General features: G+C 39.6%; 1 protein-coding gene across 1 annotated transcript; it reads left to right on the top strand.

Moving 5' to 3' along the window:
- Nucleotides 1-1,909: 1,909 nt before the first annotated feature.
- Nucleotides 1,910-22,809, top strand: SUCLA2 (succinate-CoA ligase ADP-forming subunit beta). Its single transcript, XM_048957559.1, has 11 exons — nucleotides 1,910-2,071; nucleotides 3,610-3,793; nucleotides 13,309-13,408; nucleotides 13,597-13,759; nucleotides 16,399-16,527; nucleotides 16,959-17,097; nucleotides 17,456-17,617; nucleotides 17,699-17,841; nucleotides 20,049-20,169; nucleotides 20,440-20,528; nucleotides 22,006-22,809. The coding sequence occupies exons 1-11, from the start codon at nucleotides 1,985-1,987 to the stop codon at nucleotides 22,078-22,080; spliced, it is 1,392 nt and encodes a 463-aa protein (XP_048813516.1). The 5' UTR covers nucleotides 1,910-1,984; the 3' UTR covers nucleotides 22,081-22,809.
- Nucleotides 22,810-24,809: the final 2,000 nt, after the last annotated feature.

Here is a 24,809-nt window from a genome sequence, read left to right as displayed (position 1 = left end):
CAGAATAACTGTGTGCAAATATTGGGTCTTTGGTTCAGTAATTGGTGTCAATTAATCAAAATAAATTTGATTTATTGTGTGAAGACACTGAAATAAAGAAAGAGAATTCTGAGGGTGAAAAAATTCTTGGAGAAGACACTGAATTGGGAGAAAGTATTGATCTGCCTGAGGGTTGGAAGACTCTATGGAGGGATCTTGCAGGCTGGATTGATGGGCTGAGGCCAATTTTATGAGCTTCAACAAGACAAAGGCAGAGTGGCTGTAAAGCTGTGTGGAGGAAAAGGATCTGGAGGTGTTAATTGACAGCTGGCTGATCATGAGCCTGCAGTGTGTGCAAGTGGTCAAGAAGGCAAACAGTGTCCTGGCTGGTATCAGCAATAGTGCAGTCAGGAGGAGCAAGGAAAGTGACTGTCCCTCTGCACTCAGCAATGGTGAGGCTGCACCTTGAGTACTGTGTTCAGTTTTGGGCTCCTTGCTACAAGAAAGACATTGAGGGCCTGGAGCGTGTCCAGAGAAAGGCAAGGAAGCTGTGAGGGGTGTGGAGCACAGATCTTATGGGGAGTGGCTGAGGAAACTGGGATTATTCAGGCTGGAGAAGAGGAGGCTCAGGGGAGACCTCTTTGCACTCTACAGCCACCTGAAAGGTGGCTGTGGTGAGGTGGTGGTCAGCCTCTTCGCCCATGTAACAGTGATAGGATGAGAGGTAATGGCCTTAAGTTGTACCAGGGGAGGTTTGATTTGGATATTAGAAAAATTTTCTTCTCAGAATGAGTGGCAAGGTATTGACACAGGCTGCCCAGGGAGATGGTGGAGTTAACATTGCTGGAGGTATCCAAGAACCGTGTGGATGTGGCACTGGGGGACATGGTTAGTGGGCATGGGTTTGTGGTCGTACTAGATGATCTTAATGAATCTGTGATTCTATGATTAATAATAATAATAATTGTTATTATTATTATTTTTCATTTTGAACCGAAGTGGAGGAGTCTTGCCACCCCACAGCACGGCCCTGTGATGGAGTACACTGTGACTGCAGCTGTGTCTGCAGGGGTAAAGGGAAGCACACAGTCTATCGTGAGCACAGACTGGAGGACTGTGTTTGGATGTCTGTGTTTAGGCCAGGCTGGGTGCTCATACGCTAGGGAAGGTGGATGGGTTCCTGTGGAGAGCTCACTGTCATGAGGGACAGTCATGGCTGCCTCGGGGACAGTGAGCCTGCAGACCCCTCCAGTTGAGGAGGTGGGGGAAACCCTTTGCAACCATCATGGCAACATGGGACGGATTCCCACTCCCCAGGAGCTGTGCGGGATGTGCTGCCCGGCCCTGCCCAGCTGTGGGGCTGCAGCAGAAACTGCTGCATATGAACCTGCTCATATGTAGGCTTCTCTGGTTCGTGATCATCATTTTAACACTTTGTTCTTTAATTTAACTTAATTTACAGTTTATAGGGCTGAAGCTGATGTACAGTAGCTTCCAGTGCCTTCCTCCACGGAGCTCAGTTCTTAGCTTGGCAGAAGGACACAACCAAAACCGCGGCACAAACTTGCATGCTTTTCAGTTTTGTGATGTTTCCATGTTTTTTTCATAACAGATGTGCTCCTTAAAGTACTTAGGTGCTAACTAGTTGCTGAAGGGTATTTTAGCTCTACTGAACCTTGCTCCTGCTATCACTGTCCCCAGCTTTTTCTTGCTGCCCTCGATTATCACGCTTCTTCTGATCCCTACGAGATCCTTTAATCCTTGATGAACAACCAGGGTTGAAAACCTCTCCCTTCCGCAGTCCGCCCCGACAGGGGGCAGCAGAGCCGCTTCTGTAGCCCTTAGTGCCCGCCCTCCCGCCGCTTCCCTGGCTGTTGTCATTGAGGGCGATGGAGCCGAGCCAGCGCTTCCGGCTCCTCCCCATTCCTTCTGCCCCACCCGCGCCTCGTCTCGATGGTAGCGCATGCGCGCCGCCAGGGGCACCTGAGGGCGAAGGGGCTCCGCCATGGCGGCCTCCATCATCTGCAGCCGGGTGTCGGCCGCTCTGAGGGGTAGCGGTTTCCGCGCCGCTCTGGGCACTGCCACGGCGAAGGTAGCGGCCGTGAGGCAGCGGGGCGGGGCCGGGCTGGGCCGGGGCTGGGCCGGGGTTAGGGTTGGGATTGGAGGTGGAATTGGGGTTGGAGCTGGAATTGGGGTTGGAGCTGGGGTTGGGGCTGGGGCCGCTCCCCGGGAGCTGTGCGGGACGCGCCGTCCGGCCCTGTCCGATTGTGGGGCCGCAACAGACCCGCGCAAACAAAGGAGGTAGCGGGCCTGGTGCGAGCCAGCGCTGTGCCACCTTCTTCTCCTTCCCCATACGGAGAAAGGTCGCTCGAGTTCCCCTCTCGCGTTACACGGAGTCCCTGAGCGCCAAGGGACGCGGCTCCTGCCAGCAGCACCTCGTCCTTGGGGCTGTGCCAGCGAGAGGGCCGCTGTGTGCAGGGGATCCCTCGGAGGTTAAACCTCTGCCTTGAAATGCCGTCCTAAGTTGTCTGCGTGCTTTGTTTTCTCGCTTTAAATAAAGTGATTGAAAGTATATGAAGTCTCCTCTGTGAGAAACTTCCCGGTGCAGATTTCCGTGTATGGTACTTGTGCCAACGCTACTTACCAAACGATTAAACAGCGAGGCCTTTTCTGTTTGAAGCCGGGTTAGTTTTCTAGTCTTTTTGCTTTGAGCTTTCAGCTGTAATTGATATGCGTGGGTTAGCTGAGTTTGGTAGATCTGCTGTTTTGTATGCATGTAAAGTTAAGGTTTTTTTTTTGAAGTCTATAAGTAGATGTTCTTTTTTTTAAGAAAAGAGATAGTTCACGTGATGCCACTCCTGATGTTTTATGATCAAAATTGTCTTTTCCTAGGACTGCTTTATTGAAAATATCAGAAATTCTCCGTGTCTTCTGCATCAGTTTTGCAGATGAAATTGTCTTGCTCTGTGCTGGAATTTCCTGGGCTCAGTGCTAAGCACATTTTCTTTTACCTAGCCTCTGAAATGTTGAAGTTACCTTTTTACAACCCTCCAACTCAGCATCAGTGTTTGGAACTGCTCATATGTAGGCCTCTCTGGTTCATGTTCATCATTTTAACACTGAATACTTTGTTCTGTAGCAAACTTAATTTACAGTTTATAAGGCTAAAGCTGATGTAAAGTAACTTCCAGTGCCTTCCTTCACGGAGCTCAGTTCTTAACTTGGCAGAAGGACACAACCAAAACCGCAGCACAAACTTGCATGCTTTTCAGTTTTGTGATGTTTCCATGTTTTTTTTTCACAACAGATGTACTCCTTAAAGTACTTAGGTGCTAACTAGTTGCTGAAAGGTATTTTAGCTCTACTGAACCTTGCTCCTGCTATCATCGTCTCCGTCTTTTTCTTGCTGTCCTCAATGACCACCTCCAAACCAATACCACAAGTGGCTAGTATGATAGATAATGTACATGAAACATAAAAGAAGGCATTCAGATGATTGCATTGATATACTTAACTTGTTTAATATATAGGCTTTTTTTTTTTTTTTTTTTTTTTTTTAAAGCTAAACAGCAGCTTTTCATAATACAGTCATGTTCTTTGTTTTTTTCCTCTTTCTTTTCTCCCTTTCAGGTGCTTGGTGGAAGTCCAGGAATACTTAGTAATCATGGGTTTCAGGTGCAACAGCAGCAGCAGAGGAACCTGTCACTACATGAATACTTGAGCATGGAACTGTTGCAGGAGGCTGGCATTTCTGTTCCACATGGACTGGTTGCCAAGACGCCAGATGAAGCTTACAAAATAGCAAAAGAAATAGGTATAATATTAAAGAGAACATATAGTGTGTGGGCACGGGATTGATACAGGTTGTAAATACTTTGTCTGTCTTTTCTATTAAGACATTCTTTGGAGTTCTGAATGCACCTTCTCTTTATGAGAGCCTTTCCTGTGGAGCATCTTTCTTGCAGACCTGAGTATTTACTTTGGAGCTGACTTTTTCCTAAGAATATTTCATATTATGTCTAAGAACGCTCAGTACATGAGCAAATGGTGAAGTCAGTTAAGTGAGAGTTTTAAAGACTCTCTGGGTTATACACGTGGAGACTGGTTTATGAAGTTAAACCTTGAAACTGCAGTGGGAAGAATCTAACCTTACTTCCAGTGAAGGCTGTGAACTTGTATTTCTGTCACCATCATTCCCATATCCCAAATGCTAAAGGTGTTTTTCCTGTAACTCATGAGTTATGCTTAGAAGGAACGTATTTTGAGAGGATGTGGCAGGTTTAAGTTGCATTGGCTTCAGGTTCATACGAGTGCCTAGGCTTCTTTGAAATGAATAATAGACTCTGCTTTGTGCAAATTGTGGATTTCTTCTCATTCTCTAGCCAGGGTAGAGTAGATCTTCTGTGAAGAGCTTCAGTGATGGACAGATGGACCATCAGTGATGGCAGGACTTCTGTAGCTCAAAATCTGCTATAGAGCAGAAGATGCAAAGGAGGCTTTCTTTTATGCTGCAGAGGGGTAAAACCCTGTGTCTTTGAAAACAGACTGTTCTGTTAGAATGCAGCCACTTGATACAGGACAGGAGGAATTTGACAGCCTGTAGTTAATGCTGGATTCATGTCTTGTTGGTAAAAAGGCATCCAATCTCCTCTACCTGATGCTAGAGTGATTAGTTGAGCTTTAATTTAGGGTGTGATTTTACCCATTGATTTGCCATTTCACCTACTATATATCTTACTAAAAAAACCTTTGGGGTTTAATGTGGTTATAATATAGAAGCCTGTTATAATTTGCATTATCAATACTATTTTCTTTTTCAGTTTAGAGCTTCCTTCCCCAAATGTGTTAAATTTGTTACACAACTGTAACAGAAGACATTGCTTTTTTATCATATTCCATTTCTAAATGAAAATGCCTTTGTCTTTTCATCTCCAAATGGATAAATTTGTAGTTACTCCTGAGGTTGTATGTTTTGTTAGATCCATTTCTGCTTCATGTCTTGCCTTTATGTGATCTGAAAGTGTTATTTTTTTTCTAGAGCAAATTGTAATGTAGAAAAGAATTGGGCAGCTTCAGATTTGATGTTTCAGAAATGCAGGTGTATTTTGCTTATCTTCTTTGTCTTGATCCCATTCTAGCTTCACCATCATAAAGGAAATATGTTAAAATGCTTCCTTTCCAACTATTCTTTGAGTGGTTTAAAATTCAGTCCCATACCTTCAGTGCAGAGTGAGCTTGTAGCACAGTGTAAACTTCAGTAAGCAGAGGGCTATGCCTGGTCTAGTCTGATCTAGTATTAAGTGTGGAGGTTGGTGGCCCTGCTTGTGGCAGGGGGTTGGAGATTCATGATCCTTGAGGTCTCTCCCAACCCTGGCCATTCTGTGGTTCTGTGATGTGCCCTATCATGTTGATATCTGCACAGATCCCCTGCTGGTGACAAATAAGACATCCCTTGTGCTTTTTGGTGAACAGCAGGGGGACTCGTACCTCAGAGCTCCGTTGTTTTGTTCCTTGTTTAGGGAGGAGACCTGTAGCAAAGCAGGTATGTCTGTGGTTGCTTGCTCATAGTTCTGTCTCATCCATGGAGGCCCACAGGTATGCCTGTTATCTGGCAGATGTGACCCTATGCAGTTTCTTAGGGCTGAGGAAAATGAAGTTGTGAAGTGTATGAGTTGGCATCGTATAGAATACAAGAGATGAAGAATTCAGAGCTGCTTATTGCCATTCGTATACTTCCTTTAAGTTGGTGTGTGTTTGGCACTGTGGCTTTGTTTAGTGTTAGAGATGAGGAAAGGAAGACTTCCTAATAGGGGAAGCTGAAGGAGCTTGGGTTTTTTGGGCTTTCCTCAAGCGTTGCCCAGAACTTGTTCTGCACGTGGCAGGCTGATCTTGGCTGCAATATTTTGGCTTTCTGTTTTATTCTAACCATTTCCCTCTTGTTTTCTTTTAGTATTCACTTAAAACAACCATAGAATTTGGAGAAGAATGGAAAAAAAACCTCACTTTTTTTATCCTCCTACTCGTTATTTGTTTTTATTGTGTAAAAGTTGTTGCTGGTAGATAGCAGATTATCTTTTGTTTCCCTTTGTGTGTTAAACCTTTTTCCAAATGTTTGTCTAACCCGTGACAAAGATAGTTGGTAATGCTGCTTGCTCTGTCTTCCTGCTGCTAACTCACATGCTCCTGATAACCTTTAGTCAGAAACCTGCTCTCTGTGAACTTCACTTTAGCACTGGATTTCTTTCCTTTTGCAGATAGGTCACTCCAGTTACAAATGGGTAACTTTTTATCCTAAAGCACAACAAATACACTTTATCATTAACAGAAATTACCACAATTTAGCTGTATCTAAAGCTAAGTCAGTGTAAGCCAGAACAAAGCCAAAGCTTAACTGTACCAAGGATTATCATCACTGCTAGATAATTAGTGTAGCACAGCTGCAGCAAAACTGAGGCATATGAATATTGCAGTTCATCTTAGGACTAAGTTACAAGAGTGCACTTCTTCCCTGTAATATTCTTTCTAATATTCTTAAAGGTAACTGAGATGAAATTAGATGCTGTGAACAAAGTTAGAGCGATGATGGCAGATCACTCATGGCTTTTTTTGAGGAAAAAAACTACATTTTCTTTACTGTTTTTCAAAACTTGATTTCTTCTGCTGTGTTGTTTCTTAAAGTGCTTTTTTCAACTCAGATTTCCTTTCTAGATGGATTCTGCAGTTCTGTTGTTTTGTTTCTGTTTTGTTTGGAGTGTATAAACAGCAGGGAGTGCAACTGTTTATGAGGGTGGATAGTGATAGGACAAGGGGGAATGGTTTTAAACTGAGACAGGGGAGGTTTAGGTTACATATTAGGAGGAAGTTTTTCACTCAGAGGGTGGTGACGCACTGGAACAGGTTGCCCAAGGAGGTTGTGGATGCCCCATCCCTGGGGGCATTCAAGGCCAGGCTGGATGTGGCTCTGGGCAGCTTGGTCTGCTGGTTGGTGACCCTGCACATAGCAGGGGGTTGAAACTGGATGAGCATTGTGGGCCTTTTCAACCCAGGCCATTCTATGATTCTGTGATTGTTTAGAAAGCTTTTTGTTGTGAAGGTTGGACATTATTAAAACATTGGTTTGCACATAACTTTTTCTTATCATACTTTTTTGGCTGTGGAGGGTCACTGACATTTATTGTTTACCAAACAGCTTTTCCTTCAGCAGAGCCCTCCGTCTCATTTCAAGTGATTTGTTATCACGTACTGAAGCGGGTCATGGAATGACATATTTCTTCAAAGCAATTACTGAGTGATTCAGTCACTGGAAACAGGTTTGGACCTCCTGTAAATGTCACTGTTTGCATAATTTTCCGCTTCTATTTCACTGTCTCCATAAACATCTAATTTGTGCTGCTGAAGGAATGTGTTCTACTCAGAGCTGAGAATACTGATACCCAGTATCTGATAAAGACTTCAAAGGCATTTTTTTTTTAATATTGATATTTTTAGTTATTTGTGAGTTTTGCAGTATGACTATTTCTATGCTGTGTGAACACAAGAGGAGGCTTAGATTAGACATAAAGAAGAACTTTTTCTCTCAGAGTGGTCAGGCACTGCAATGGCTGCCCAGGGAGGTGGTGGAGGCGCCGTTCCTGGCAGTGTTTAAGAGGTGCCTGGATGAGGAGCTGTGAGATTTGGTTTAGTGCTTGTGGTAGCAGAGGTGATGGGAGGATGGTTGGACCAGATGATCTTGTAGGTCCTTTCCAACCTTGTGATTCTATGATATTGCTTACATTTTGAAAACGTAAATGTTGTTAAGATACTGGAGTATGTCTTGATGACTGCTTATGAGCTTAGTTTACTCTCAGCCAATGTGTGATTGCATCTAACTCTGTGACCAGGGCCACTTCAGGAATTGATATGTATTTGTGTCAATAACACTACTAACAGGCCTAGAAGCTATTCTTTGAAGAGCAGATGCTCATTTCTTTGGTGTGTAGCAGATAGCTCAGTGGAATGTGCTGTCTGAAGCATACAGCACTGCTGTTAGTTAAAGCAGCACCTATGAATTTGTTGTGGTAACTGAAATGTTGATGCTTCCTGACACCTTCCTCTGTTAACAGTTTTTGTGTGTGAGAGGGAGTGACATATTCTATGCCCATGGAGAAGCTTTTCTTTCATGGAAAGTGTACGTTTCCTTTTGTGAGGATTTGAGACAGATCTTGAAGCAGCTTTGGTGGTGTTGCTTCTGGTGGTGTAGGATTTTAATGACAGAAATTCAAATCTTAGTTAAATAAAGTAAGCTGTACAGAACAGGAGGTGGTGAGAAATGAAGTGCATAACATTCCTCTTCCCTACTGCTGAGTTACTGGAAGGAAATTGAAACAGTGGAATCTTTCCTCTTGCTACTATTGTTAACTGTTAGCTGCGAATCCTTACCAGTGTAGTTTATAAGCAGAGATCTTTGTTGATATGTTTTCAGCAGAATGATGGAAGTGATTGGCATATCTTCATTCCTAATGGCAGGTCCCTGATGAGTACATGCTTTTTTCCAGAGCTTCAAGTTCTTTTCAGTATTTTTATTTTCACAGAATCAATAGAATGGCCTGGGTTGAAAAGGACCACAACGCTCATCTGGTTTCACCCCCTGCTATGTGCAGGGTCACCAACCACCAGACCAAGCTGCCCAGAGCCACATCCAGCCTGGCCTTGATTTTGCTGTCAGTTGCTTAAACCTGCAGCTTGTATCTGTTTCTTAAAAAGTAACATGTAAACGTAGGTAGGTTTATAAAGAAAAGCTTTGATTTGTAAGTATGTGTTTTGTACAAAAATCCTCCAAGTCTTCAAATCCAGCTGCCTTGGAGGTCAGGTTCAGATGGATTGCTAAGCAGTTTTTTCAATGAGGATCCTACTTGCCTGGCCAGAGTCTCTCAAGAACCAGCAGTCCAGAAACCAAATGTTTTCTTGACTTTTTTTTTTTTGGCAAGCACTACTTCTTGACATCCAAGGCTTGCATTTTGCTTCAGCCTCTGCTTTCTCTTATAGCGTTTCACCTCTTTGAAATTCCCATATCAAAGCATGTTGTTGATAATAATTCAGTCATTCAAATAACTTGTTTAACCTGCCTGTTCAGATTGTGACTGCTGTATTTTAATCGCTTAGATTCAGCTACTGCCAAAACCTTGCAAGTTGATGAAAAACTTGAGGCAGGTGAATAATGTCAGGATGTGTTTTGTGTAGAAGGTCGTGTTGTGTAAGAGGTGTGAAACATGTTGTTCACTCTCCTGCTTGGCATGAAGATTGCAGGCACATAATTATTTTGATAATTAGACTTCTGCTTGCAGAAATTCTTCTAATCTGAATGTTTCTAAGGCTGAGAAAATGTGATTTTGAAATTCTATCCTGAGTAGCTGTGCTTGTTAGCAAAGTACAGTGTGCTTTGAAGAGGCTCTCTGCATTTGTTAAGGTTGGCACTGTTACTCTGTGAAAAATACATTATTTATTACAAGTCTGTATTTTCCTTACTTCCAGTAAATACAACAATATTATTCTACACTTCGAATTTTCATGTCTGTGCAAGAAGAAAAGATTGATTTGCATTATAACTAGGAGAGATTTGTCCTAGAGCTAAATGCTTTTAAATAAAGTGTAACTGTGGCAAAGGACCCAAGGAAACGGCCACAAGTTGTGCCAGAGGAGGTTTAGATTAGACATGAGGAAGAACTTTTTCTCTCAGAGTGGTCAGGCACTGCAATGGCTGCCCAGGGAGGTGGTGGAGGCGCCGTCCCTGGCAGTGTTCAAGAGGCGCCTGGATGAGGAGCTGTGAGATTTGGTTTAGTGCTTGTGGTAGCAGAGGTGATGGGAGGATGGTTGGACCAGATGATCTTGTAGGTCCTTTCCAACCTTGTGATTCTGTGATTCTATTCTATGAAAGATTTGAGTCTTTGTCTACCACAGTTTGCAGCTGAATGGCAGTTGTTGAGATCTTGATTGCCACTTATTAACCTATTATTGCGTCTTATTTCCACTTTTGTTAGAACAGATCAGGCTTGTGTGGTTATCATGAAGACGTTCACAATAGGTGGAAAGCAGCACTGCCACTGTAGTGAATATTAGGCCTAAAGAAGTGACAACAAAAGTGATTTGACGTAATGCAGAATGGAAGCATGTGAAACAGAATACTTTAATTAAGGTTGTCTGCCCTAATCGTCAAACTTCCTAATTGCACAGAACATTTGAGAGGTGACAGAACACCCAGCCTTATTTCCCCTTAATAAACTTAGCATAAAATTGTATTGCCCCTTGATCATCAGTGCGTGAGCATGGTGAGAAAAGGACTTTTCTCCCAGTCTGAAAGTTTAGGTTGTGGAATCAGAAAAGATTCCTTTGTGTTGATAAGTGTCAGTATTGCTTGAAATAAACAACAGGGCATTTCCTGATTGCACCACTGTTTTTTGCTATCTAGTTAATAAACCATTGTTGAATATGAAACCTGTGTTAGTACTGTGTTGATTTTGTCACCCTGAATAGATGCTAACTCAGTGTTACACTGATTTCAGGTCTTGTTCTTAGTGGTTCCTACCATTTCTGAGTGATTGCTGAGTTCTGTGCGTTTCAACCTTAGCTTGCTTGCCTCTTTAACTGCTTCCCTGAGACTTTAGCTGCACTCCGCTGCCTAAAGATGGTATATGGATACCTGCTCCAAGGCAGAGCTGCTATTTGTCACTGAAACAAAAGCCTAGCAGTATTTCAGAGCAATGTAAGGAAAACACAGGACAGAAAAACTGTTCATATTAGTAGAAAATGGTGTTAGCTCCTGTTTTCCAAATGTTTTGTTGAGTTACTGGGAGAGAACTGCAGTTCTCTGTTGTGTGGCATATGAAGTAGTGCTGCAGCTGTAACACTGCAGATGATATATGTGACACAACATCTCCCTTCTGTGGAGTTTAAGGACAACTTTAAATGGGTGCTGTAGGAAAGAACTGTTCATAGAGTCAAGTTAAAGCTTTCTCAGGACATGGTTATCTTTACTTTTGCTTCAGGTACATCTATGAAACTTAATTGCTTGAAAACATAGCTGGTCAAATAACTCTTGAAGTTTTGTGTGCAATCAAGCAGCTAGTTTATTTGCAGTGGTGTAGGGAAAAAAATGTAAATAATTAATAGCCTGTTTGTGGAATGCTACAAATTGTTGCATTCTGTTCATAAGGGACAGTTCAATGATAGTTTTGTTTAAGGTTGTTTCTCACAGGCTTTTTTCAGATGCCTTTATGCATTGCCAAAGTGTAACCAACTACAATACTACCCAAACTCTTAAGAAATACCCTGTGGGAACAGGCCTGTGGTATGGATAGCCAAAATCTGAAAGTGCCAAAAGAATTTTGGGAGACTGTGTGGGAATCCTATTTTGGGAGACTGTGAACCTGGCTGTTTTCTTCAGCCTGTACCCTTTGTTTCCCCCCTGCATCCATAGTAGTCTTCCCCAAAATGTTAAAGGGAGCATCTCTGCCTGGCTTCTTTTGTATCTCCTATTCTGCTTTCATGTTCATTGGCATGCTTCTGTATCTTCTGTGTAAGGAAAAATCACCTGCACTCTCTTGTAGAGCAACTTGCCTTGGTGGGTGGCATTTGTTTTCAGCTCACAAAGACTGTGAAACAGAAAGCACTGATGCTACAGATATGTGGTAATTTTCATGACTTTCCAGGAAACTTCTCTGTGGAAGTAGCTTTTACCTTCTGGACTTGGTGTAAGAGGTGAAAAACAGGGTTTAGGAGGATCTTCTTTTCTCAGCTTCTTCGTGGACTGTAGTCTTTAAGTCTCTGTCTTGATTATTGAGCATGTTTGATCTCAATCTTTGTCAATTAGAAAACTTCAGTAGGAACCTCAGAACAGTCAGTTAAATAGTGCTGTGAAATCTTGAATATTTGAGTCACTTGAAATACTTGAAAAGTATCCCCTAGGAGCAGGGAACTCAACGTCTTTGAATCACTACACAGTTTTATATTGACACTCAAATATCACACTTCTGCACATTTGTGTAAGCACTAGGTAAATGATGTTCAAATGGCTGGAACTTTATTATTAAGTTGGCATGTTGGAGCATGTGGCTCTCATATATCCATGAAGCTACTACTTAAGATTTTACCATGCATGATGCTTACTGTTTCTTAAAGCAAGCTAGCTTTGTGCTTGAAGTATTTCCATTAAGAAAATGGTCTCATGAATAAAAAAGGCCAAAGTCTTATTTTATGTGGCCTCTCTAACGCCCATTAACCTGTTTGATTGCTAGTACTCAGTAGCCATGAAAATGGTTATCTTCAGGACCAGAATTAAATCTTAGATTTAAATAGAGCATAGCAAATAAGCATATGTTTGCATGTTTGTGTTGTTCAAGCCTCTCATGCCAAAAAGCTCCATATCAGCTGTACATTCAGAGATCTGTTGCTCGGTACACAGTCAAGACTGTTATTTTTCTTATGCTTTTACTTGGCTTCCTTTTCACATCCAAGTGGACAATGCATTTGTTCTTTGCCCACTAAGAGCAGAGTGGCTCAGCCAGCTGTGGCATGAAAGGAGATGGGATGTGCCACATACATTGCATCCTGCAATCTAGTTGTTTTCAGCACTCATTCAGTGGAATTGAAGTTGAGTAATATCTCAGAGGGGTTTTCTTTTTCTTCCTTTATCACCTTAAATAACACAATGAATTCCTTCTCCTTCAGCGATGCTTCACAATATCCCAGTTGATAGTGAATTTATTCTCAGATTTCACTTCTTTAAACTTGTATGCACAGCCTGCTCTACCTTCAAGAGTATTTTAAAATGGCTTAGGGCATCTAAAAGACTGACTTTGCCTGACCTGGTAAAAATAATGGGTTTGCTTAGGCCTTTGATTTCTGCAAAGCACCCAAGCTTTCAGTGCTCTGCGTAAAGGAAACCATACCACACCTGCAAGTTAATTTGGGTAAGTGCCATAGTTGCATATAATTGCTGAGAAGATAGTTATAGATGTAGGGGATTTATACTTCATTCAGGTGAATCTTGGATTGCAATACCTCACATATTCAGTGCCATTTTACTAATAGACTGGGAGGTAGTGAACATTTATTGCTGAGATCTCGATCAGTTATGATTCAAATGTGTATAAAAAAAGTAAAATACTTAATGTAGAAAGATTTTTTTTCTAATATTGACTCACCAGGGTTTGTGAATTGTGGTACAGTCTTTGATTCAAGTTTGTCTTTTGAACATGGGGGGGAGGTTAAAATGAAAGCAACCTCTATTGTTACACCTGGGGCAGTTCGTTTTTAGTAGTCATGCATGATAAATTTTGTTTTCTTTCATTACAGGTACAAAGGATCTTGTGGTAAAAGCACAGGTTTTAGCTGGTGGTAGAGGAAAAGGAACATTTGAAGGTGGCCTCAAGGGAGGAGTGAAAATAGTTTTTTCGTAAGTTCTTTCTGTTATCCAACCAAATGGAAAAACCTCACTTTCTTATTATGAATTGAACCTCCTGCCAAGTTTAAAATCAGTGTTTTAATTATTAACATTAAAATAACAAGTAGGTAAGAATTTTTTATACTACTTTTGTTTTTCCAGCAGTTTCTCTGTCACATTCTGAGCTTCTTTTATTCCAGTCCAGAAGAAGCAAAAGATATCTCCTCCAAAATGATTGGAAAGAAGTTGTTTACCAAGCAGACAGGAGAAAAGGGCAGGATATGCAATCAAGTATTTATCTGTGAGCGCAGATATCCCAGGAGAGAATACTATTTTGCAATAACAATGGAAAGGTCATTTCAAGTGAGTAACATTAGAAATAGAGGTCAACTAATTAACTTGTTATAGTTGAACTAATAAAAAAAAAAAAATGCTGTTCACTGTATTGGTTGCTTGCATTTGAAATTCAGAAATATAAACAAGTGAAATGTAATTTCCTAGTATCTCTAACTGTGCAATTGCCGTGGTGTTTTAAATGCTTTAAAAATCTTATGCTAGAATTTAAGATGTAGAAAAAGAGTAATGGTAGCCTCAGCTGAAGCTCAAATTCATGGTGCTGAAGGGGAGGAATGACGGGGTGGAAGGGGCTTATTTTCATTTATTTTCGTTTGGCTTTTGAAGTGTGCACTTGTCTACCAGATGCTTGTACTAGAGTTCAGTTCAAAAATTCAGCTTTGCATGTGCATGCATGTATACACAGTATTTATGAGAGTTAGAAACATGAGAAGTAAAAGCCCTTTGGAAGAGCCTATGGTTCTGGATGAATCAAGTGCCTGTGTGCAGCGTGGAGATTCCTTGGGATGTACAGGTTTGTTCCCTCAATTTTGGGAGTATTGGTAGCTTTCTTACACCAGCACTGTTCAGTAAGTGGTAGGAAGCTTACACAGCTGTCAGGAAGATGAAAACTGTAGTCTCTCTTATATTCTGTATTTATGGCTATATAGCCCTTTAGGCTACAATACGAACTTGGTAACTGAAATGTGTCAATGCAATCTGACAGATGAATTTCCATGAGTGCCATTAGGTAGGACAGAACATGAATTGCTAGATAACAAAGCCAAGGTAAAGCAGATCTTTTAAATTTTTCTTCTGAAGCTTTGCAAGCTGAATTTAGTCGATACAAATGCTTAAGAGTTTGTAGAAGGGCAGCTCTTGGTCATTGAAGAGTGTCTCTAGCATGAGCATGAAATAATTTTCTGTGGAGGAAACTAATCTTTTTTTAATGGAACATTAAAAGTTCAATATTGTACTTACACCTGTGTCTTCCTCTGTTTCTAACAAGAAAACATCATTTGGATTTTAGTGCAGTTAAGTGATTAGGGCACCTGTGTTCTGTTGTACTGTACAAAAGCTTGGAAGAGCCAAACGTTACAGTATGCATCCCAGAATTACCACAAGGTGGCATGAAAATACTGCAAATGGCCAGTTTGTAATCTTAACATCTTGTTCTTGCTCTTACTTTAAGAAAAAATCTGACTGCCTTCTATTGAGCCATAATTTTTGCTTTTTTTGGTAGGGATGTACTTTGTTTTTACTGTTGGCTCTTTAAGTCTTGTTTTTGGATGTGCTTCTAATTGCTGTAATGAGTCTAGGGTGCTGATGATTAGGAAAACCTTTCCAAAGAAGAAATTGTAGAAGTTGAATAGCATGCAGCTGGTATTTCTGATGCTGTTGCAAACCTCCTCCTTCAGGAGGTGAGGAAAAAAGCTTATAAAATAATGAGTTGAAAGTAGAATGTGATGTCTTGGGTTTTACTTGCCAGTGGAGGCAAGACTCTTGCATATTAAAACCATTTATTTTAGTCAATTCTGTGGAATGATGCTTTATTTTTGTAAAGTATTTTTAACTTGCTGACTGTTCAGGATATAAATACCCAGAAATGTTCATTGTGTTGAACCTTACTATTTGATGTAGGACAATTAATCACCTACATGCTTCCATTTGGAAAGATGGTGATGAGAAGGGAATAGCGTGGTTATTAAGCATGCTCTTGGAATCAGCATCTTGCTTTCTGCATTCAACTGTCAGCAGCTATAAGGCTTTTTAATGTTTAAGTAATGTTGCCTTGGTACACCAGATGTCATAATTAATGCACAGGTGGTGATAAGGGAAGGTACTGGGGATAAAAACAAGTGTGTCTTTAAACAGGAGGACTGTTCCCACAGAGAGAGATTGTAGGTATATTGGTAGTGAATCCTTGATGTTTTCCTCGAGATTTAGATAGCAGAGGAGAAAACAAAAAAAAGCAACAGTGGCCAAACAGAAAAGTTTTTAGAAAATGTTATCTATTATGTTTTATTTTTTTAATATATATATATATGTTTTAATTTCTTTTATTATTGAATCATTGGGAGCTATTTTGTCAGAAAACCTTGACTGACTTTCAGCAATAGCTGTCGTTACTGAGCTTTGTGATCCTATTGGACAGGCAAAGTTTGGAGTAATTTATCACTGGATTCTGCAGACCTAAATTTGTCCTTGGAGCTGGAGCAGGGTGGAATTAATAAATGAGTCCCTGGCATTGGGTGTGTGTTTGTGTAGGTGTGAGTGGAGAAGGGGGAGATGCTCCTTTTCTAATGATGCAGACTAGAAGATAAAATGCATATAATTACTGAGTTGGATCTTTCTGTCAAAATTTAATGTATCTGTTAATTGATCTGTTGTATACAGAATTTTTTTTCTTGTGAAAAGAAATTGGGCTCAAGGTACACTTTGCAATTTTGGAAGTATTATTAAAAGTGTCTATATAGATGTATTGAGTAAAAAAAAATGAAAAGGTAACATTCTTTTCAATAAAAGCATGTTGGTAAAATACTGAAATACAGAGGTGTCCAACTGTGAGCAGGGCTTTACTGTTGGAAAGTGTCTTATGGAAAAAACTACATTTCAGTTGTGGGGTATAAAACTACTTACACTTCTACTCTTTTTTCTTTTTGTTCCAGGGTCCTGTGCTGATAGGCAGTTCCCATGGTGGTGTTAATATTGAAGATGTTGCTGCAGAGAATCCTGATGCGATAATTAAGGAACCCATTGATATAGTAGAAGGCATAAAAAAGGAGCAAGCTGTTAGGGTAATTGTTAATGTGGAAAAGTGCAATTAGCAAGGATGGGTAGTGTCGTTTCTAAAGTTGATGAAGTGTGTGTGTGTTCAGCCTGCTGAGTTGTCTTAAAGCATTTTGACATTTTGAAACAGATTCGAGTGAGTGATTTAAGTATTTTCAGCTTGATAATCAATGTAAATCCAGCTATGCATGGCAGTGCTTTATATAGCTGTGTAAAGACAATGATAACTTATTACTAGCTCTCTTTTTGGATAAGTGCAGTGTTTTATATCAAAAATGGTCTTTTAAAACCCAGGAGTTATCCTTCTCTTGGAAGACAGGAGAGAGTCTGAATCTGCAACTCAGTACTGAAATAATATTTAAACTTGGAGATTCCTAACTTGTAAATGTCAATCAATACATGAACATCAGTTAACTGATAACCAGTCTTCTACTTTCAGCTAGCCCAAAAAATGGGATTTCCTCCTAATCTTGTGGATGAAGCAGCTGAGAACATGATCAAATTATATACTCTCTTTCTGAAATATGATGCTACCATGGTAGAAATAAATCCTATGGTTGAAGACGCATCAGGAGTTGGTAATGTTTCTATTATTCATATGCGTTTTGTAACAGCTTTCATAATTCTGTGTTAATTTACAATGAGTTTCAGCTAAAACTTCAGTGGTATGCAGCAAGGAGGACTTGACATTAGCATGTTGTGTTGGAAAAACAAATTTAATAAAGCATGTAAGTGGTTGTCTTTGTTAGTAAGCTGGAGAGAATCTTGTATATACATGCAGTGTTAAGTGGGTCATTTCAGCAAAATGTTGGACCACGTGAGCTGGCTGCCAAGCTTGATGTAACAGATGCTAACATGCACAAGTAACAGTTGAAGTATTGTTCTAGTAGTAATGGCACTAAATGACTTATTTTATAAACTGTGATTTCCTTTCAGTGATGTGTATGGATGCAAAGATAAATTTTGACAGTAATTCAGCCTATCGGCAGAAGAAAATCTTTGATATGCGAGACTGGACACAGGAAGATGAAAGAGACAGGGATGCTGCCAAAGCAGATCTCAACTACATAGGATTGGATGGAAATATAGGCTGTTTAGGTATGCTCTACTTAACGAGCTTTAAATGACTTAGTGAGTTTATAAACTGCATTCCTAAATGTTGTATTTATTCTCTTGTAGTCAATGGTGCTGGTTTAGCTATGGCCACAATGGATATTATTAAACTTCATGGTGGAACTCCAGCAAACTTCCTTGATGTTGGAGGTGGTGCTACAGTGCAGCAAGTGACAGAAGCCTTTAAGCTTATTACCTCTGATAAAAAGGTAGGGACTTGGCATATCAAGGTCCTACAAAGGCACAACACAAGCTGTACTTTGAATTGCAATGCTTAGTGCACGTTCTCCAGGAAACATGTTTTTGTAAGTGAAAAATTAGAAAGGGAAGAAAATGGAGACGTTAGCTAAATCTTGGTACAAATGGAGAAGTCCTGAACACCTGCTCGAGTTTTTTCTTATTTTAAAATGAATTCTTTGGCTGTATACTGAGTAGGTGGTTTTGTGTCCTCAGTTGAAATTACAGCTGTGAGTCTGTTCAGAAGTCCTACGAGTGTAAAATTGGCCACACTGGCTTTTTAAACAGAAACCACTTTTGATAAACTTCCTTTTTTTGTGTGTGTTCTTGTGCTAGTTTTGCAGCTGCTAGAGTTGTAGAGATGAATATTCTCTGTGCTGTGCACAAACAAATTTCTCGCAGGTACTCATTTTGTATAACGTAAATAAATAACTTTGTGATGGACATGGAATGGCTTTATCCTATCCAGAGTTTATCAGTAGTGTTTGAACATTATTAAGATAATAAATTGGTTGGAACCAGAGAGGTAACTGTACTGTCTTAGATAACGTGTAGACTGACTTGGTGGTCCACATAGGGATGATTATCCCAGTAACCAAAACAGTTGGGTGTTCCTTGCAGGATCTGGTAATGGATACTACATTTAGATCACAATTTAATATACCACTTGAACCTCTTTGGAAAGGGTCAGAAGGAAATAGAGATTTGTGTTAGAGGTGTTTAGTTTCTTTCTAGTTGGAAAGACTTTTGTCTTTCACAAACTTTGAAGAGAGAAAAGATGAAGGAACAAGGAAGAAGTTGTGGGAAGCATTGGTGTAGAGCAAGTTCTTACAATGACAGTTTGCTGCAGATGCATAGACAAAGGCTGTCCAAATGCACCTATTTTTCCCTTTCTGCTTTCTTTCAACTGTTTATGACTTGATAAGTATAAAAAAATGAAGTAGCTGAGATTCCTGGTGCTAAAAAGTCAAACAGCAATACAGCCCACTGGGTGGCATGGACTGCAGTCTGTTTGGGTCCACTTCAGGGGTGGTTTGGAACAGCTTTCTTAGGTTCCAGTCTAGGTTGCTTTTACACATTAGTAGCAGAAGTGAAAACAATATCATGCAAATAAGCTAGTCTGACTGCAAGATAATGAGCACCAGCCTACTGTTTAGTACTAGCTGCATATTAAAATTATCTTGTTAAGTTTATCCTGTCTTCCTCCAAGGCTGTTATGTGTCCTTTGTCTTTCACCACTGACTGCAGTCTTTCCAGCCTTCCTTTCTGCTAGTTAAGCAGGAAGAGTCTTTCCCCTGACCTCAGGCTTAGTCCTCCTGAATTAAATATCCATCAGATATCTCTAAACATGCTAGCTTTTAAGTAAACTGCGTAAACAGTGTTGTAAGTTCTGTAAATTTCACATGCTTTTCAGAGTGACTTCTTCAGTAATGCTGAGTTATTAATGTGGGAAATACCCTTGCTGGTAATGTTAGAAATGGAAAGATAAACAGTTGACAAATTAAGTAGTTAAATTACTTTAATTACTGATGTTTCATCTGCTTGATTTGCTGAAAGACAAGCAGCCTTCTTTTTTTAATCATTCTCTGAAGTAATCATAGAATAAAATCATGGGATCATTAAGGCTGGAAAAGACCCCTAAGATCATCTAGTCCACATATCCACCTACAACCAATATTGCCCACTAAACCATGTCCCTAAGGTACCACATGTGGTTCTTGAACGCCTCCAATGATGGTGGCTCCATTACTTCCCTGGGCAGCCTGTTCCTATGCCTCACCAATCTGAGAAGAAATTTTTGCTAGTATCCAACCTGAACCACCCTGGCAAAACTTGAGGCCATTCCCATAATGTACTGTGATGGATTTGTGCAGAAAATGTTTGTCTTTACTCAGGTACTTTCACAAAATATGGACAACATGAAAATATCCTGAGTCAGACATTTTTGAAATGAAGAACTGTATTTCCTGAAGTGAAGCGTGTGACTTTATAGAACTGTATTTTGTGTTCCAGAGAACTTTCAGAGCAACAAAATGTTCTCTTTCTTGAGCTGAGTCCCTTACTACACTTAGAGAGCTTGAATTTTCCTTTGAATTGCTGTTGAAATGCTGTGAGTGGTGCTTTTAGCTGATGTGTCTCTGTCCATTTTTAATGTAAATATTGTTCTTGATTTTTGTAGGTACTGGCTATTCTGGTAAATATTTTTGGAGGCATTATGCGATGTGATGTAATAGCACAAGGCATTGTTACGGCAGTAAAGGATTTGGACCTAAAAATACCTATTGTGGTACGATTGCAAGGTGAGTGTATGTGATAAATATCTTTCTGTCTATATTGACAGATGTTCTTGACCTCAGATACTACCTACCAAGTTTTCTGTAAGCTGTATAGCTGTTAGGCTATGAGAGAACAGGGACAACACAGAATTTAGATGATGAGGATTGGGAAGTTAATAAAAAGAGATTTACTGCTTTCATAACTACTAAAGTAGTTGTCTTCAGCATTTATCTGCATACACTGGAAATGGTAGTCCAGTATTCTGTAAGAGTTGCATTTTATCTTTTCTTAAGGTACACGAGTTGATGATGCCAAAGCTTTAATAACTGCTAGCAGCCTCAAAATTCTTGCCTGTGACGACTTGGATGAAGCTGCTAAAATGGTAAGAGAGCTCACAGTGAGCCTTATTTTCAGAACACAGGATCTGTTTCAGAATACTGGAAAGCTGAAAATCCTTTCAGTCAGCTAGAGGTAGGTAGCCTAGGGTAATCAGTGCAAATTATTACCAGCTTTGCAAGCAGATGCCTTGCAGGTTAGTTCTCCTTTCAAAATATTCCCTTACTATGCTGTTGGGAGCCGTTATGTCCCCAGAGTTTCTGAAGGTTGGGAGAGACCTTTTGAGATCATTTAGTCCACCTGTCCACCTACAGCCAATATTGCCCACTCAACCATGTCCCTAAGTTCTACACCTGTTTCTTGAACACCTCCAGGGATGGTGACTCCATTACTTCCCAGGGCAGCCTGTTTCCATGGTCAACACTCTGAGAAGTGGTGAATAACCTTCAGTTATTTTTTCTGAACAGCAGTTTCAAAATGAAAAAGTTGGGGGGAAAAAAAAAAAAACCAAAAAAAAAAACCAAAAAAAAAACAACAATGCACAGCTAAATGGATGTATCTGTCATCCTTCTTGTTAGGGAAATGGCTGGGAGATTAATTTTAAGTCAAGTAACTGAGAAATGTAACACTTCTTTTGACATAGCATTATATTTGTGCGTGTGATTAAAATCAAACATAGTTGATCACCTTGATTCTGCAGTAAGATAATTAGGTATTCAGGCAGATTGGTTATGATTTTGATTCCCTGAAGTTGAAGTTCTAGAATTAGCTCTGGATTGCTTAACTTGTTAAGCCTGATGATACAGTCCTTGCTTTTAAGAAGTAATATTAAGTTTTGCAAGATTAGTAAGCTTTATTTGGTCATTGTAAATATTCCCTAGGAATGCATATGGATTCTTAAGCTGGATTGGATCTATAAAATGTGTCTTAAAACTGATGATGTTTTGCTGGTTCAGTCATGTTGCCATGCAAATAGAATTAATTTTCTAACCTAAAAATATCTGTATCTGGAGAAGCATTATTGGAAAGGATTCAATTTGTTTGTGTATGTTGCCAATAGGTGATTCTTTGAACTGGTTTATGTATGATGATGCAATGAGATTGATAAACAAATGGATGAGGATAGATCAGTGTAACGAGCTGAGCATTCAAAGCAGTGATTGTAGTCAGTGATTTAAAAGGGTGTATTTATACATGTTTTTTTTTCCACCTAAATGTTCACTAGATGGTTCTGGCCAACTAGGATTTTAGGTGAATTTGAAGTTATGTAATTATTACATAGAAATTATTCTACAAACATGTAGCAGTAGTGAAAGTGAAGAATTTTAATGTGCAAAAAATGAGGACGTATTCCTAAGCAGGAATTAATTCATGAAGGTTATGCAAGAGAAGTTGGGTCTCCAAAAGGTATCAAAACATGGTCCAGAAATGCCTGTGACAAAAATTTATAGGAGAACTCCTGAAATTACTTAAAAAAATTAAGATAGGATTGTTTGAAATTAAGTCTTTGTTTTCTTTTACAGGTGGTGAAACTCTCTGAAATAGTGACCTTAGCAAAACAAGCTCAGGTGGATGTTAAATTTCAGTTGCCAATTTGATCTGAGAAATGTCATGCCAGTGTCTCATATGTTTCTCTGAAATACTGTGTTCTGTGGGATGGTTTTTTTTTGTGCAGAGGTTTTGATTATTTGGCAGGCACGCAGGTTGAAGTACCTGGTCTTTGATGTTAACATTCAGAATGTTTGGACTTCTTGTAAAAGTGTGTATTGCTAATATTTAGTCCTTAGCTGTTCTCAAACCTCCAGCTTTTTTTGCTGCAGAATGTTACTTGCAATATACTTCTGCGTTGTCCAAAGTAAAGCTTCTGGTTGAACAATTATTCTGAGTAAATTCTAAAGTTACTTTACTTGTAAATTTGTATTAGCCTTGGTTAAATATAAATATGACTAGATGATCTAGTTGTCCCTGTGGAGAATTGTATTGAAACGGTATTTTGTATTGGAGACAGTTGTACTTAGCAGTATAGTGGACTTGAACAAACAGATCATTATTTATGAACAGGTGCATTTGAACTTGATCAGGAACATTTTTAGAAGTGCTTCACTGAAGTGGCTGGTTACTCTTCTGGACAACGTGTTTAATCACTACAGCATATACTGTAGCACTTAGATTTTCACAATTTTGGGTCTTTAAGAGAAAGCATAATGTAGTTTTGTATATGAATAAGCATTTACCAGACTTCAAAGAGATGAAATATATAGAGGATTAAAGCGTCTATTGTACATTGCTGATAAAATTGTACATGAATAAAATGTCTCCCAAAACAACTTCTGTCTTTTTCTTTGTATGTCGCCATTTTGGTCAATTGCATAAACACAAAGATTAAGTTGGGATTTAAAGGTAGCAAGATGAAAGCTTTTTAGAAGTAAATTAATAATATAATTAATATAATTAATAATAATAATACATATGCTCTTTTTTTTCCCCTTGAGTTACTAAGCTAGTTTTTATCATCTTAAAGCGCTGTTGATTTTGGCGTTATATACAACTTGGAACTTGTCTGTTGATGCGTACATTCACCTCTTAGTAACTTAACATCAAGTTTGGAAACTTATTTTTTGTTTGTATTTTGTGATTTTTCATTTTTTTTAAATGCAGTTTTCTTGGTTAACAACAGCATGGTTTTGTCAGGAAATAATAAATGAATTTGTCTACTGTGGGATTTCAGAATGGGAAATCCTTTGTGAGATGGAGAAAGTCTTTTAACCAGCAGTGGTTTTGAACTGAAGAGGGTAGATTTGTTTTAATTGAGATGATGACAGTGGTGAGGCTCTGAAACAAGTTACAGAGCAAATCTGTGAGTGCCTCATCATTGGAAGTGTTCAAAGTTGGGTTGAGTGGGATTCTGGGCAGTCAGATCCAATGGGAGGAGTCTCTGTCTAAGGCAGGAGGATTGGAACCAGGTGATCTCTGAAGTTCCCTCCAACTCAAACCAATAGGTGATTCATTCTAAGATAAACATGAACAAAAGACTTAAAATGTTATGTATGGAATGTGGGGAAATTTACAGCCACTGCTACACAGTTTTGAGGTAGGTAGGGTGATAGGAAACTGCAAACAAGCATAGTATATTTCAGTAGCTTTTTGACTAAAGAAAATTAGCAGAAGCTAAGTTCACCTGGAATTTAAACTGGGTTATTTGCAGTCCTAGCTGGTCTCTCACAACACATAACTTGTGTGCTGTTAATCCATTGTGCTAAATTGGGCCTGTATGCTTGGCATTTCTTTTATTCAATGGTCTTGAATGGGTTTGCAGAGATAACCAGTCTGAATAGACTTGTTAAGTGTTGAATGCTATGGAGAATATAATTCATTTCAAATGTGTAGGTTTGCTTCTAGCCTTATGCTTTTAAAATGTATGTAGAATGATAATCTTACAGGCTCATAAGGAGATGGACTTCTCTTTTAAAAATGTAATTATAGTCTACCTTTAACATAAGAGGAAAGAACAGTGGAACAAAAGTGACTTGATGTTGCTAAAAATAAGAAATGGAAATGGGCTTTTAGTACAAACACTGGACTAGAACTGAAATAAAACTATACCCACTGTTAGACCAAAATTTCTTTATGCGTTGTTTGAACTGTAAATGTTGAACAGGGAGAAAGAAGCCAAGGAAGAATAATTTCCATCTTTGAATGTAAAACACTGAAATACTCAGTAATGCATTCACAAGCAATGGACTTGTCAGAAAGCTGTTTTACCACTAGTGTTTAAAAACAAAACAAAAAACCTCATCCTTCAAAGAGAGAACGAATAGGTGTGGGGCAGGAGGGAGGCAACGTGCAAGTCTTTGAGCTGAGCATTCAGCATCCAACCACTGCCCCTTAAAATGGCAAGGTGTGTGATTGAAGATGGTTATTTTAAGGCACTTCAGCAATGTTTATGCCTTTGTAATGTCTGTATTAATGGAAAAAGCTGAATTTCTGTTTGAAAAACAGGAGTATGGAAGGTGTTGAATATGGTGCCACAGGTGGGATAGAGGGCGTGGAAGGAGTATGAACGTGAAGTATTATGGGTAGGGTCATGTATAGAGATGGCACCAGAGGTGAAGTCTGGGAACATGAGTTATTTCACTTGGTGTTGAAAGACAACCAGTGATTGGTTGGTGTGAAGTATCTTGAGACCAAATAGGAATACGGAGATTAATTTGACAAAGGGACCTTTTAATTATTGATATATATTAATTGTTCTTCAGCCTGTTTCATCTTAGTCCAAGTATGTTGCAACTAAGAACTGTTAATCCATCTGGCACGTAGTGATGATTTT

The sequence above is a fragment of the Lagopus muta genome, chromosome 1 (genome assembly GCF_023343835.1).
Source record: "Lagopus muta isolate bLagMut1 chromosome 1, bLagMut1 primary, whole genome shotgun sequence".
In the NCBI taxonomy this organism is placed as follows: domain Eukaryota; kingdom Metazoa; phylum Chordata; class Aves; order Galliformes; family Phasianidae; genus Lagopus; species Lagopus muta.
The sequence above is the reverse complement of the archived record's forward strand: the minus strand, read 5'-3'. Positions and strand labels throughout refer to the sequence as shown.

Excerpts from the sequence above, each read along its gene's own strand:
- SUCLA2 (XM_048957559.1), top strand. The coding sequence starts at position 1,985 with ATGGCGGCCTCCATCATCTGCAGCCGGGTGTCGGCCGCTCTGAGGGGT. Across the intron at positions 2,072-3,609 it reads TGGGCACTGCCACGGCGAAG|GTGCTTGGTGGAAGTCCAGG; the intron begins GTAGCGGCCGTG and ends TCTCCCTTTCAG. Across the intron at positions 17,842-20,048 it reads TTATTACCTCTGATAAAAAG|GTACTGGCTATTCTGGTAAA; the intron begins GTAGGGACTTGG and ends TGATTTTTGTAG.